The 16,502-nt window shown below is 42.6% G+C and overlaps 1 protein-coding gene across 1 annotated transcript in view; it reads right to left on the bottom strand.

The window, feature by feature from the left end:
- Positions 1–8,256: 8,256 nt before the first annotated feature.
- The window catches only part of cntnap2b (contactin associated protein 2b), a 63,174-nt gene continuing 54,928 nt past the window's right edge, over positions 8,257–16,502 (bottom strand). Inside the window, exons 22-25 of the mRNA XM_075484198.1 lie at positions 16,120–16,213; positions 14,925–15,155; positions 14,186–14,260; positions 8,257–10,267 (exon numbers count right to left, since the gene is read on the bottom strand). Coding sequence (XP_075340313.1) covers positions 10,068–10,267; positions 14,186–14,260; positions 14,925–15,155; positions 16,120–16,213 — 600 coding nt within the window. The 3' untranslated portion in view covers positions 8,257–10,067. The remainder of the gene's footprint in view (positions 10,268–14,185; positions 14,261–14,924; positions 15,156–16,119; positions 16,214–16,502) is intronic.

The raw sequence follows: 16,502 nt of genomic DNA, 5'->3' as shown, positions 1-16,502 counted from the left end.
GTCTAATGCTTCTTATCATGTTGTTGCACAGATGCAATATATATAAAAGAATTCTATTTAAAACCATGCACACTCACACTCAGGGCCGCCGATAGGGGGGGACAAACGGGTATTTTGCCCGGGGCCCAGGAATTGGGGGGGGGTGCAAAAAAAAAAAGGAATATTCGCATTAGTCTGCAAATATGTCCAAATGTTTCAGGCACGCACGCCAATCAGGCTGAATTGATTTGAGAATCATCCCCGGTCAGCTGAATGACAGCCAGTGTAACGCGGCTCTGGTTTAACCTTACTTTGTTTAAAATAAGCCAGTATAGACATGGCAACGTGTGAAATTGCCATTTAGATAGAGTTGAATGGGTTATAAACAGGACATTTTGGGGTAGCCTGTAACTTTCATTTAGACTGATTTAACTTGACACTCGCCAGATGAATGGGCTCCGCCTTGTTCCCCGAACATTCTCAGAAAGTTCAGCGGACATACACGCGGGTCTGGCGATAAATAAAAGTACCCTTAACATGATTCCCTTGGTCAAGTGAAAAATGGTTGATGAAATGTGCAGTTTGAGCTCTAAATGAATAAAATAGTGTGAGTTTTATTGTGGTAGGATTTTGAAAGCTATAACTCCACTCAGTCCATATCCATATCCAGGCAAAGTGGTAAATAATCCTTTTGGTTTATCCGCAATAAATGAGAGACTGGGAAAGTAGAGGTGGGTGTGGGTGGGTTGCTACGGGGGGGGGGCATTCAGAGAATTTTGTCCCGGGCCCAGCCAAACCTGTCAGCGGCCCTGCTCACACTCACTACTAGAGTCATGATCAAGGTGGACCATCAGAAAAAGGAGAAGGAAATAACTGCTCCCCCTCCTGTCCTCACAAATCAGGTACTACAGCTGGAAAATGTCACCGAGTGTTTACTGAGAGCAACAAGAAAGTGAGGGATTTATCTTCTGTCTTTCAGGAACCACGTTCCACTGTGATAAGGAAATGATGAAGGACTCTTTTCCTTTGTATTTAGAGAATTTGAAGGTTTTATCATGGCAGTTACTTGGATACTTCCGGGTCATTCCACTCAGTGATGAAGCATCTGACTGGAGCCTTTGGGTGGGTCACTGGCTGCACATGTGAAGGTGGGAACTTTGTTATCCCCATAGATATGTATAGAATGGCTAGATGTTTCGTCCGCGTTGCTGGGCAACGGAGTGGAACGTCCGCAGATGGCGGCCATCTTACCACAGGCAGCTCTCTCGCCGACAACATTGTGTTGATCGTGAAACATTCAACATTCAAGACATAACTTGCTTAATTCTCAAACGTTTAGGTTATTATAAACATCAAAGTAGTAAGCTAATTATCACACTACAGACGAAGTCCATATTTATTTTTTTAAATAAAAACGTCAATATTTCAGGTTTATTTGACCCATGACTCAACTTTATTTATCCCTTGGGATGACTCCCTCAGGGAAATTCAAGTCCCCAGTAGCTCCAAACACACACATAGGATCTCTATAAATCTAAAATACAGTATAATATAGAATAATTCATATAATATATAATTAAAATATAATTAATATAGAATAATCTAAAACAAAGTGTAAAAAAGAATATAGGCTATACAAGATATTTTATTTAACTCTTTACTTTGTATAAGTTATAGCACTATGGTTGAGTTATTGCCTATATTGCACTACACTTGTGTTAATTACACATTGTATGCACATAGTCTGACCATAAATAGATAAGATATTGCACAGTAGTGACGTGAATTATTGCACAGATGACCGAATAAATAAAATATCGCACAGGGTCTTTTAGTATGTAAAGTACTGAATGTGTGCCATTTCAACATATTCAATCATCCAGAATTATTACCACGGCAATTACGTTTGTTAGAAAACAAACAGTGTAAAATCGTTGAGATTTCTGCGAGATAAGAGTAATAGCGTCAGAGCAGATCACTTACCGTAACTATGGTTACCTCAGGTTTGAATGTCTCCCGGACATCTCACCCTGTGGTAAGATGGCCGACTTGTGCGGACGTTCTAAACTCAGACGTAACACATCTAGCCATTCTATACATATCTATGGTTATCCCCCTTTTGATCCACCTTCATTATGTGAGCTTTTATGTGGAAGCTGTTCTTCTTTGCTTTCATCAGCAGCAGGCACGTCTTCATTGCACATGCATGTGGAAATAGTAAAACAGTTGTAATGCGTCAGCTAAACCGTCTATATCAGGAGTGTTTATCATGATGCAGGGAACACAACCTCTTTCCTAGAATAGTTCAAACCTTCATTACTCAACTGATCAGAACTCTGCAATGAATAAATGTTTTAATCTTTCTCGATATTATCCTGTGTGGATGTGGCCCCGAACCCAACCTGTGTGGAATCTTCGTTCATTCTGGCCCAAAACTATGTGGTTTGAGCAGTGTCAAGGCCCTGCTCACCCATAAGTACCATCACAACAATACAATGATTATAACAATAATTAACCAAGCTACCAAAAAAAATTCTAAAATTTTGACACTCAAACATTGTTTAAGACCTTTAACATCAGGATCGTCCACTGTTCGCAGCGAATAGTAATAATAATAATAATAATAACTTGGATTTATATAGCGCCTTTCAGGGTACCCAACGTCGCTTAACAAGAGAAAAGAAGGGGGGAAAGGTAGGGCCGGGGGGGTGGGTTTAAGAAGAGTAGGACATGGAGAAGAGATGTGTTTTTAGATTCTTTTTGAACTGTAGTAGGAGTGAAAAACCCGCTGGCTGATATCTGGGAAAATTCTCCTATGGCCCCATTTCCGCTTGGTGTCCGACCACCTCATTACCTTTCAGTGCCTAAGGTCCCGCTCCGAACAGCCGAGTCACACCAATGGCAATGGACATACTTATGTTTGGTTATGATTGGTAATTTCTAAACTTAAAATGATTCAGCAACAATATGAAAGAGGAATTAACTAAATGATTCAACGAAAAGTATTCTGGAAACCAAACAATATACAACAAATAACCTAAGGAACATCACAAAGCACAAAACGATACACAACATTTAACCATGACGTGAATATGAGCATATGACCCTGTTGAGAAATTGTGATTATTACAATTTCTTTTAAGTAAAAATCTTTTATGATGACCATGTGCAGGGTCGTATAGTGCAGCTCAGTCTCTTCTGGTCCAATCCTGTCACTGCTTGGTGCTTGGTTCTCCTCCTGGTTGAACATCCGTTCAGCAATCTGATCCGGAGCTAACTCGGAAGGAGAGGTTATGAGCACTGCACTTCCACGAAGGGGTCTTGACCATCATCTTGGCATGATGGGCCTTCCAGAACTTAAGCTTATGGGTCCTGTAGTGGTTCTGAATCTGTGGATTAATGTTAGCAGGAGAACAAACCGAGCAGCACACCAATGCAACATGTCATTTTCACAATGTTCTACATTCAGGACATGTCTTTTTGACAGAATCAATCCTAATGCCCAATTAATATTTCATATGAACCCCAAACAAAAACAAACAAACCAAAAAATTGAATTCAAATAAGATAAAACAACATAAAGCAACTGGCCGGTGGATATAAACCATGTTTTAGGATAATACCAAAGTACTCACCAACCTGCTGTACAGCATTGATTAGAAATGCAGTAACATCAACTTATTTTGCTGTGGAAAAACTTCAAACCATCGAGAGAACACATCAACACAAGACAACACAGAACAAAGACCAAAGAAGAAAGACTCACACAGAATCTTTGGGAAAACTTGAGAAGTTTTAGTAAACCATGATTCATTATTTTATCATCCACCCCCCTTAATTGCCGAACTGCTCCACTGCAGTTTCTCCTCCTGTGTTGCTCTCTGCTGCAGGACACAAATGTTTGTGGTCAGATTTTATTTTGGGAGCAGCACAGCATCAAGAAAGCAGCCATTTCTTCTCAATGACGTGGCGTTTACGAAGGTTGCGTTTTGCTTCTCAAAACAATATGCGTTCAAAAGAGTAACACATTTGCATCACAAAATGGTTCTCCAGAAAAAGTCAGACCTCACAATCGCTTGGCCCTATTTTCTCTCCCTTCGTATCACTGCCTGCTGTGCAGACCGAAGTGCAGACCGAGCAGCAAACACCGTAACAGGCGCAGCAGGCGGCAGCAGGCAGTGATACGAAGGGAGAGAAAATACCTGGCTCCTGTGTCCATCATACACATATAGTCTTGGCCGTTGACTGTTAGTTTAACTAGAGGCTCAAGAAACAAGTCATTACAACACAGTGAGTCACCTGCCGTTAGTCCTGGGACACACTATTCTGGCATTTGGCGGGAGCCAGAGGCCTGATGCCAAGAATTCTGGTGTGGGTCTGAGTGTGGAGGGGCTTGTTGGGGACCCTGTTGTGGAGGAGGGTAAGTGTTGTACTTGTATTGTGGAGTCCCTCCTTCTGATTGTGAGTACTGATTGAGGTCTTTACACCGGCTGCCTGTCCATCAGAGGATAGACTTTAAAGTTCTGATGCTGCTCTATAAAGCTCTGAATGGTCCAGGACCAGAATACATCAGTGAGCTCCTGACCCAGTATGAACCTTCCAGACCCCTCAGGTCATCTGGGTCCGGTCTTCTATCAGTTCCCAGAGTCAGAACCAGACATGGAGAAGCTGCATTCAGCTTCTATGCTCCACATGTCTGGAACAAACTCCCAGAAAGCCTCAGATCAGCTGAAACACTCAGTGGATTTAAGTCCAGGCTGAAGACACACCTATTTTCAGCTGCGTTTGAATAAAGCTCAAAACTTAATCACATTTTAACTACTGATTTTATCTATTGTTCTTATTTCTTTCTTTTTTTTGTTTAAATCCTGCTTTTTATTTTTACTGTTTTAATGTCTCTGTAAAGCACTTTGAATCGCCTTGTTGTTGAATGGTGCTGTACAGATAAACTTGCCCTGCCCTGTCTTGGCTGTAAATTCCCTCGGCAGGTAGAATGGCCGACACTTCAGGATTATGAGCTCCACTGGTGGCGAGCAGTGCTTGTTCACCACAGCAGCGTCCCGACACCATGAATCATTGATGGGAAACTCACGGCTGGAAGTCTGCCTCAGATGTTGGTCGGCACAGCACGACGAACACATACAAAGATGTCGTGTTGTCAGGAGAGAGAGAAACCACAGCTGGTACACGCGCCGCCATCTTGAAATTTAAAGAAATAAATTAAAAAAATTAAAAATATTTAGTCTCATCTGACCAGAGCACCTTTCTCCATACGTTTGGGGAGTGGCCCAACTCAAAACGTGCCTTCTTATAATATCTTCTAATAAAAATAAAGCCCAGCTCTGGAGTGTAAGGCTTATTGTGGTCCTATGGACCGGTGGTCTCTGCTGTGGAACTCCTTCAGGGCTACCTTTGGTCTCCCTGATTAATGCCCTCTTTGCCCGCTCTGTGAGTTTTGGTGGGCGGCCCTCTCTTGGCAGGTCTGTTGTGGTGCCGTGTTCTTTCCATTTGAAGATGATGGATTTGATGGTGCTCCGGGGGGTCATCAAAGATTTGGATATTTTTTTATAACCCAACCCTGACTTGGTCCTTGGTCTTCATGGTGTTGCAGCCTCTGGGCCTTTCAGAAAAGCTGTGTTTATACTAACAGATCATGTGACACTCAGATTGCACACAGGTGGACTTGATTTCACTAATTATGTGACTTTTGAAGGGAATTGGTTGCACCAGAACTTTTTAGGGGCTTCATAGCAAAGGGGGTGGATACATATGCACAAGCCAATTTTCAGTTTTTTTTTATATATTTTTTTTTCTCATTCATTTCACCAACTTACACTATTTTGTGCAGATCCATCACATAAAATAAGATTTAAAAACATTTAAAGACAGATGGGCACCCTTCCTGGTTCTGGTTCTGATGGAGGTTTCTTCCTGTTTTTTTTATTCCAATGTCACCTCATGCACGCTCAGAGCTCAGATGGAGGTTTGTTTTTATGACGGTGGTCTTCCATCCAATAACTTTAAGGGAAGCCAAAGAGCATAGACAAAAAGCGTACCCCACTCCTGGTGAAAGGGTTTGAAGCTTGGAAACGTCCCGCATTGTAGTTTGAAGTATCAGTAGTATTAAAAAGTGGTAGTATAATGCAACAATAACATACGATAATAATGTGGCACAGCTTTATTATCATTGTTCAGATTACTTTGGTTCTAATGCCAAAATCTGGGGATTTTACTTCAGTTTCCTTTGGGTGGCTCCATTTTTACAGTCATGTGATCAGTCACGGTGGTGTGGTGGTTAGCATCGTCGCCTCACAGCGAGAGGGTTCCAGGTTCAACTACCAGCTGGGGCCTTTCTGTGTGGAGTTTGCATGTTCTCCCCGTGTATGCGTGGGTTCTCTCCGGCTTCCTCCCACTGTCCAGAAACATGCATGTTAGGTTAACTGGTGTCTCTAAAATTGTCCCTAGGTGTGAGTGTGTGTGTGGTTGTTTGTCTCTGTGTGATGGACTGGCGGCCTGTCCAGGGTGTACCCCGCCTCTCACCCGATGACTGCCAGGATAGGCTGCAGTCCTCGACCCAACCGACGGATTCAGCGGGAATAGAAAATGGATGGAGTTTGCCTGATCCTTATCCTCCTCAGCTCCAGGTCTTTTGTGATTTACTTACTGTCTTTGCTTCAGTTACTAATCTGACCTGTTGCTCGGCAAAGCCTCGAAGATGAGAGGTCCGTTTCACGTAGCAGGTTTAGTGAAAACTCTGAGTAGGTTAACCCTGAAATGAGGGAAACTCTGAGTTTTCCGTTTCACAAAGGGAGGTAACTCAACCCCGAGAAAGAGGGGTAACTCTAGCCTGTTTCACAAAGAGAGGTAACTTAACCTCACGGTCAGTTACCGTAGTAATAGATGTTTTAGCATTTACAGACAATTATCTTTTTGAGCGGCACCATCAGAATTTTGTTGGGACAAAAGAAAAGAAAAAAATAAAAGGCAAATACATTTTTGTATGAATAGGCTTAAAAAAGATATCTATAGGCCTATTAAATTTTTATAAAGGCACTCGTGTCTTGGGGGTGGATTCCCTCAGCCACTGCCCTCCCGTTAGAGGTGGCGGTGATGGCCACCACCCGTTTTACGGCTCAGTAGAAGTCTGTGTTAGTTTAAATAGGCATAAGTATTTAACAGAACATGATATAGATGAGAAGACATAGTTTATGTGTGTGAAAACAGCATTATGTTGGGAATAAAATAACTGCACAGTCAAATAGCCACTTAATATTTATTTTACAGTGTAAAACATGATCAGAATGAGGTACCTCCATGCCGAGGTCTCACCTGTTTGAACAATGTTTTTATATTTCATCTTAAACTGCTGCCAAGTGCACTTCTCCCCCGCGGGATTGCACCTAAATGAAATAAATGAATGGGCTACCATTCAAGCAGTTTCCCTGTAATAATATTGTGATTACAAAGGACTACATTTAAACTTACACTTTTGCTGTTGCAGCCGTGTTGCACTTATTTCTAAAAACGTATTGAAACTCGCCGTATGAGCGCATTAAGATTTCCAATTCCAGGTTGGTGAAAAAAGTAGCCCCTCCTCTTCCCCGTTGCCATGGTGACTCGTCGAATCGGGGCTCCATTGATGCTGGCTTTTTAAAGTTGTGGTGCACACGCTAAACTCAAGGTGAACCTACTCAGAGTTGATTAAACTCACTCAAATCAGCGTTTCTGGAACCGAAAACTCAGAGTTTTCTATCTCAGAGTAGATCAACTCAGAGATCAGGAATAGACTCAGAGTTTGTTGAACCTGCTTTGTGAAACGCACCCCTGGTCTGGCTGTTTCTTTTTAGAATGAATACATTTGATCAAAACAGAAAAAGAATAGAAAAGAAATAAACCTTCAGCAAAGACGTCAGCTGGTATGACCTAGAGTCCATAGAACGTGCTTCATTCTGCTCGATGAAACTTGCAGGTTACATGCAGCTCAGACATTATCGAGTCATTGGTAATAGGCTGATAAATGGATCATTTTTTGTCTGAATCTTTTCTTGGACTATAAAAGAAAATAATTTTCAGCTGAAAGTTTAAAAAAAAAAGATTTTTTTTAAAACTTTCAGTTCTTCACATCTAGCCAAAATATAGCATAGAGTTAATTCCTCACTGTATCATCATCATTTTTCTGTCATGAGCTGGTGGCATTTCTCCCATTTTCTTTCTTCCAACACTTCATCTTTCTTTCAATCAGTCTGAAGTTTCTTAACAATGAAACATCACTCGGTGTAGGATTGGTATTTCTCCTTTACTGGTCTTTCATTAAAGAGGCATATATTTTCAGATAAGCACAAAAGTAGAAAGAACGAGAAATCAACTATAAAAAGAACAGTTTTCTACATCGAACACAAAGAAAAAGCAATGTGATGCTACGATGGCTCATCCAACAGTAAGACCTTTGTCATTCAGTGTCAAACAGCATGCCATTGCTCAGTCGTGGAATCAAAGGAATACAAATGCAATACAATCAAATGTCAGGAAGTAAGCTATAGGGGAGTATGTTGGGAACAAACATTCTTTTGAAGAAACGTCATCTTCATTAAATTCAGGCATTTTTACAAGAGTCTTTTATGTACATCTGAAAGTTATTAAATGTGTTCCACGAGAGTCTGTTTTTTTCCAGTCAACAGTTTATGCACAATTTGATCTTCCTGGAAGGTTTATGCTACCGGTAACATTAAAAAAAACGGTATGTTAACCTGCTCGAGACGATTTAAACGTTTGAAAAATGAGTTTCAGATGAACCTGACGGATGTAAGACAGCAGCAAGTCTTCCTCGGGTAAAACCTGCTCCAGCACGAGCAAACACAGGCGATGCCAAACAAACACCACGCTACAGAAAAACCAGCCAATCCATCCGTTTGGAAAGCTAATCTGAAACCAACTTTTAAAAGGCTGCTGATAAGAAATTGTGCATCTGTAAAAACTCAATCCACTGCTTTGAAGTAAGAAAGCAGGCTGCGTGGTCTAATAAGTAGGTGGAGACTATGCTATGAAACAAAAAGACAAGTCGCCACAAAGTGAGAGGAAGAATAAAAGAAAAGGAGAAATTAGGTCATCTGTCATTAATTTTTCATGTGAGCTAATACTGCCAAAGTTTCTTAAATCTTACTCCACTCCATGTGGATCCACAATTTCTTTTGGAAAACCATAAAATCCCCTAAAGTGAGGGTAGAAACATGTGTTACTCCCATGCTAAGCTGTGCTGAACTCATTCCCTTCCTGTGTCCGTACCGGGTGGAGGGAGAGAAACCGAGTCCTGTTTCAGTCTCGGTGAGATGACGCAGGACAACACATGCAAAATGTTCCTGTGTTCATGTTGAAAGGGCTTGTGTAAACTGGGTTGTGTTAGCAGTGCCAGAACACGGTTAAAAACTGACAACCTGAGATAGGGAGTTGAAGGACACAGCTGATTCCTAAGCAGAATCCCCCCCTGGACCCCTAAATTCGTCAGGAAAAGAGCCAATCATGAAGACTTCCAGTTCTATGGGTTCAGAATAAAAAGAAGACTGACACGGAAAGTCGTGGTGACACCAGCAAACCCGTCCACATGCACACAAAATGCTCAATCTGAAGCCGACTCACATACATGTTAAAATGAGGCAGATGATCAAACAGAATTTCAATAGAAAAAGTCAATTCTGCCGAATGCTGCACACAAACGTCATCATTCATTATTATCACTCATCACCATCAGTGATCCATGTAAAAACACCAGCATATCACACCAAACCATAGAGACCATGTATGAAAATAGAAATAAAAAAAGTTTTTATGAAAATACATTAAAAATGAAGAAATTGAGATCAACTGAAAATGTATTCACAACCATATGCACGAGCGTGTGAATCTGTTGAACACTTCCTGGTCCGAGCCTGTGAGGGAAGGTGGTCCCGTTTCCTCCGATGAGCAGAGCCCACCATGAGCTCTGCCAGGTGGTCTGTGCCTTGTGCTGTCACACCCTCCACAGTTTAAAATAAGTTGCTCATACACGGACCCCCCTAAGCATAAAAAACTACAAACATCTGCTGGTCCCGGGCTCAGATGAACCACTCTTTCTTGCTCTCGTCGATGGTTTCGGTGAAGGCCGGGTCGTTGACGATGATGGCGGCGTCAGCGCAGTCTGCCGACTCCGCCCCCTTGGCCTCGTTAGTGTGGTACGAGCCTTTATGACGGAACATGTGACGGATCACGATCACCATGATGCACAGGACGGTGAAGATCACCATGGAGACGATGCCTGGAAAGGAAATGAGTGGTCAGTAGGAGATGCTGTTCCATGAGCCATCACACAGAATATAGTCCTTATTAAAAATCCCTTTGTGAGTAAAGTGGTCAACCTCGGACCCCCTCTCCGGCCACATGGATTATTGGTGAGTTGAACCGGCTCTTTGCTTCATTTCCCTGCTGCTGCAGCGATTCAGCTTTATATTAGATTAAAAAGTCTCTTTTGCTACATTTGGCCTGAAGAAGTGTTAGGAAGGAATTCTTTTTATTCATCTCTGTCACGCCCATGGGATTTTCCCCATGTTTGTAGTCTTATCATGTTTTAGGTTTTATGTCTTGGGTTTAGTTGACCGTCTTCCCCACAGTTTGTGTTTGCTCATTAGTTTCACGCACATCTCCTGTTCATTGTCCCCAGCTGCACTCGCTTACAATCACCCAGTTCCCTGTTTAGTTTCCAGGCTCCTGTCTCTTTGTCAGATCTTTACCTTGATAACCTGATTCTCACCCCTCATGCCACGCTACGACATCACGATAAGCTAAGTGTTTTTCAGAATTCATTCCACCAAGTAGCCAACAATCTTTTAACAATCTACAGCCTTCAACCACTGTCAAGAAATATGTCTGAACTCTCTCCTGAATTGTCCTAAAAGGAGATTAGTTAGGGAAAAGGGGGTAAAGACCCCTTCATGGAAGTTCAGAGGTTGGGATGGGGCCATAAGGCGGATGATGCCGTTAACATGGGACTGCACTACATCCTGCAACACCTCGACTCTGCAGGGACGTACGCCAGGATCCTGTTTGTGGACTTCAGTTCGGCGTTCAACACCATCGTCCCAGCCATCCTCCGCACCAAACTCACCCAGCTCACTGTGCCCTCCTCCACCTGTCAGTGGATTACAAACTTCCTGACTGTCAGGAAGCAGCAGGTGAGGCTGAGGAGCATCACATCCAGCACCCGGACCATCAGCACAGGCGCCCCCCAGGGGTGTGTACTCTCCCCACTGCTCTTCTCCCTTTACACCAACGACTGCACCTCAAGAGACCCGTCTGTTAAACTCCTGAAGTTTGCAGATGACACAACAGTCATCGGCCTCATCCGGGACGGTGATGAGTCTGCATACAGACGGGAGGTTGAACGGCTGGTCTGCTGGTGTGGTCAGAACAATCTGGAGCTGAACACGCTAAAAACAGTGGAGATGACAGTGGACTTTAGGAGAAGCCCCCCCACTCTGCCACCCATCACCATCACCAACAACGCAGTGTCTGCTGTGGAATCCTTCAGGTTTCTGGGCCCCACAATCTCTCAGGACCTGAAGTGGGAGACCAACACAGTCACTACCATCAAAAAGGCCCAGCAGAGGTTGTACTTCCTGCGGCAGCTCAGGAAGCTCAACCTACCTAAGGAGCTGCTGATCCAGTTTTACACCGCCATTGTTCAGTCTGTTCTCTGTTCATCCATCACCGTTTGGTTCGGATCAACCACCAAACAGGAAAAAAACAGACTGCAACGGACAATAAGGTCTGCAGAGAAGATTATTGGTGTCAGCCTGCCCTCCATCCAGGATCTGTACCTGTCCAGAGTCAGGAAACGGGCAGGTTACATCTCTGCAGACCCATCACACCCTGGACACAAACTGTTTAAACTCCTCCCTTCTGCAAGGCGCTACAGAACTCTGTACGCCAAAACAACAAGACACAGGAACAGTTTCTTCCCTCAGGCTGTCTCTGTGTTAAACAGCTAAAACCGGACTTCAGTGTATCATCCTTGCACCATGCACCAATTTGCACTTTGTCGTGGAAAAAAGTGCTTCCCTTGCTTCCTAATACCTCTGATGAGAAATGAAATGTAGAGATCTTTGTCGTTTTTGCCGGCCGGCCAAGGTTTTTATTTTCGTTGCAATGAAAAGGTCAGTCCTCACCACTCAGCGTTCCTGATGAGAAAAGACCTCAGGCAAAGGGGGTGTAAACCATTTATACAGGGAAGAGGCTTTGTTCTTCCAGGTGTGTATTCTTCAACCGTCACCTTATCACACACACGCTCTCTTTCCTCTCCATGTACATGTGACATTATTGTGGTCATTAACTAGTGTTTCCCTGTTCCAACAGATATCCTTTGAATGGTGTTACAGTTTCAGACAAGTTTCAGTCCAATCTGTTGGTTTCCTTAGCTAGGAAATTGTTTTTGAATTGGTTCTATATGAATTGGATTAATCGAATTTGATTGGATTATGATTACAATCAATTGAACTCTAATTGGCTGCATCATTGAAGTAACTTGAGATTACATTTTTTTGTAATTTGGCGCTATATCAATAAAACTAAGAAGAGTACAGCTTGTAAAATATAATAGGGCTGTGACTCGATTCAAATTTTTAATCGAGTTAACTACAGGCTTTGAAATTAATTAATCGCATTTTAATCGCATATACTTTATCCTTTAGAAAATTAACATTTTCAACAATATTTCAACAAACACAGAACATATCCCTATTTGAAATCTGAATGTAGCATGCATGAAAACACAGTATATAGAATCTTGGATGTTAAGCTGCGTTGGGCCCCCGTTAGCTTCCACGCTAGCTGCTACATGTTTAGCGTTGAGGTGATATTTGAGGCTTGATACGCTGCGGTGATACGCAAATTCCTTGTTGCATAATCTGCACACAACCACGCTCTTGTCGACGCTTCCATCAGTCTGTATTTAAAAAAAAAAAAAATTTTTAAATTATAGTGTGCGATTAAAATGCGTTATTTTTTTTAACGCGCTAATATGTGTGTAGTTAATTAATCGAAATTAACGCGCTAAAGTCCCAGCCCTAAAATATACAGATGTCGAATTCACAACTCAACGTGGCCCCAGTTTGCCCCAGTTTGCCCCAGCTGAATTGTTCACACAACGACTCAACTGGGTCTGTAACAACCCAGCAGGCCCACATTCATTTAGTGTGTAGTGCTTTTTCTCAGACCTCGCGTTCACACATACTGTATCTCAATCCAACCAAATTCCCAATAAAAGTGCTCTCATTCACAGCTTTTTCTGTCACAGCAAACAAGTCCGAAATTGTGACTGAAAAGTGGACTAAATGTTCATTTGAAAGTTTTGCGACATGGTAAATGGACTGTACTGACTAAATGTTCATTTGAAAGTTTTACGACATGGTAAATGGACTGTACTTGTACAGCGCTTTTCTAGTCTAGCTGACCACTCCTAACGCTGCATGCCACATTCACCATTCACACACACTCACACAGCACGTCTAAGGTCTGTACAGAACTACGTGCTTTCTAACCATTCATACACATTCATTCACCGATGGACGCATCGGTAGGCAACATGGGGTTCTGTGTCTTGCCCAAGGACACTTCGACTGGGGGAAGCCGGAGTGGAACCACCGACCTTCCTATTGGTGGGCGACTGCTCTTCCCTGAGCTGCAGCCATATTTGTGCTCCGCTTGAACAGAATCATGATCCCCATTCTCTCTTGAAACAAAGACAACGTTGTGTGGTGGTTGTGGCTATACTCGCATGTATGAGACAATCAGAGAAAGTTCCAATTATTGGCAGAATGTCTCAGACACTTTCTCTCAGCTGTGAGAGGGGTTGAGCCTGCCTGCTATTTCTCACACAGAAAACCTCCAAAGTCCATCCTCCAGTTGCTTCTCTAAAACAGAACCTGCAGTGTGTTGGTTTGGTGGGGGCCGTTGGTTCTTCGGCCCTCCGGTCCAGTGACTCACATGTTACTGATGCAAACTGAAACCCGGTCTGTACTCTGAGTGTCTCAGCTGTACAGCTCAGCTGCACAGTACAGAAACTGTTTGTATTTAACATGAAAGCTGTTGTATTCCACTGCGTTCTGTTGTGATGTTTTAATTCTTTTGTAATGTATATACACCATTCTTTCAACATGGAGAACCTTTAAATCACATTTACCTCCGATTACAGCCGAGTTGCCATCAACACCATCATCACTTGCCTTTTCTTCTTTGAAGGGGAAAACGGCTCCAGCTGTGGACAAAGCAAATACTGTAAATTCCGGTCTATAGAGCGCACCTGAATATAAGCCGCACCCTCTAATTAAAAAAAAAAAATCCATTTTCTACTTGTATAGGCCGCACCGAATTATAAGCTGCGGGTGTCCACATTGTAATATGATATATTTACACAGAAAGATGTTACACGTTACCTATTGGTAACGCACAAATACTGCCGTAAATGCTTTTTTTTTTTCAAACAGTGCCTGTAACACGGCTGACAAAAAAAAAAGACAGAAGCCTACCTGGAAAAGTCATTGATCACCTTTAATTTAAAAGCTGCATCATATGCATTTTGTCGTTCGTTTTCCATATTGAAGGTGATTTAATTCATTTGTAATTAAATGTAATTTTGTAGTGTAAGTGTGTTTGATTTATTGTACAATTTCATTGGACCTCTGTGAACCATTTATTAATTTTATTGGTCTAATGTTACGAGGCCAAATGTTTTTGGCGGCATGAAAAGAAAAGAAAAAAAACATATATTTGCCGCTTCGTATTATGAGCCGCAGTTCTCAAAGCCTGGGGAAAAAGTAGCGGCTTATAGTCTGGAATTTACGGTATATGTTATTCCTATGACTCTGAGATACACTGCTTTTTTAAAATGTGTGTGTGTGTGTGTGTGTGTGTGTGTTCACCAGCTTCTATGTGCCAGGGGTCATAGGCAGAGGCCAAGGGTGAGATGGTGAGGGGGGAGGCGCCACAGTTGGACGGGACCAGAATACCATGGGTGCCGACGGGAGCCGTCATGCTGGAGCGCAGTGCGGCTTTCAGCGGCGCCACACTGTTCAGCTGGACTCTGGACAGGCAGCCCACAAAACCCGGTGTGTTGTAGCGTTCAATTAGGATGGGATCGATCTGTCCCGTTTCTACAAGAAAGACACAGGAGTCTCCGACACGTTCCGACCACTTCAAAGCTCTCTGGGAGCCAGAGAACTTGTTCCAGAATTGTACAAAACGTTAGCCTAATAGCATAAATTCCGAAGTCATATTTGAATGCTTTTGGAAAATCTTTGTGTGTTGCGTCAAAAATGCCCTCGTCAAAGAGATGACTGAGGCATATGGTGACTTTGGACTCTAAAATGTGTTCTGACTGGCTGAGGACACGGGCAATAAGGCCGGGTGATGCAGCAGTGGTAGGAGTGTCAAGTTAGGCACATATCACCAGGTAATTATGCTATTAGGCTAACGAAAAGCAACATGTCAAATGTTAAATATTTTCTTATTTTGAAATCGATGTTGGCAGCTTCAAAAGTTGTGTCAGTAAAATGATCAATAAATGAATAAATAAATGACCTAAATGAATTCCATTCATTAGCAGCAGGTCAGTCACATGACTGCACCCACAGGTGCTGAGTAGGAATAACTGATCCCTGTCTGTGCACATGGCTTCAAACCCTGCGGAGTAAACAGGACACCACATCCATAGGATCCAAACTGCTGCCACAGCCTCCATTTGAAATGGATCCAAGCACAATTCCAATGCCCTGAGGAGGGTTTGAAATGGTCTGATGAAGCAAATTTTGACTGAACACAGCATTCCAACTGTTTTGGCGAATAAAATTAAATCAGAACTAAGGCTTTTAACCTGTGTGCCACTCTAATGCTTCTTTTAGAAATAATAATCAGAATTGAAATCCTTTTTTTATTATTTGATGGAGATATATGTCCAATTGTATCTCAGGTGTGTGCTTTACGTCCACGGTGAGGACCAAGAAGAAGTGTGAAGTGCTCCAGCAACTCTCCACTGGTGCTGCCACTTTTCAGAATCTCCTGTACACACACACACACACGCTCGCACACACACACAAACACACACGCACACACACTTACCGAAGATTTTTCCCAGGAAGATGCTTTTGACCAGGTTGAAGTGCGTGTCGGAGGCCTCCGGCAGGGTGTAGGTGAATAGCGGGTAGTGGTCCAGCTGAAGAACAGACAGAAGAAAGAAAAAGTTCACTTGATGACTTAAATATTTCATTTCCATCAAACTGAAGCTGAGGAGCGGCTTGGCGGTTTCACGGAGCCTGAATCCAACTTGCTTTAGAGGTGTTGCTGGTTTCTTTTCAACTGCAACTTCTTACTTTTTTTTTTTTTTGATAGATGGGTAAGAGGGAGACGAACTAAGCTAGTTGTACCTAAATGCAAAAGAAAAGAAAGTTTGTATTATGTTCTCATGTCTGCGTACGTTTGATCAAAGCTTTGCATTTAGTGTC

Source organism: Odontesthes bonariensis, chromosome 14 (genome assembly GCF_027942865.1).
Source record: "Odontesthes bonariensis isolate fOdoBon6 chromosome 14, fOdoBon6.hap1, whole genome shotgun sequence".
Lineage (NCBI taxonomy): Eukaryota > Metazoa > Chordata > Actinopteri > Atheriniformes > Atherinopsidae > Odontesthes > Odontesthes bonariensis.
This window is presented reverse-complemented; position numbering and strand designations above follow the sequence as displayed.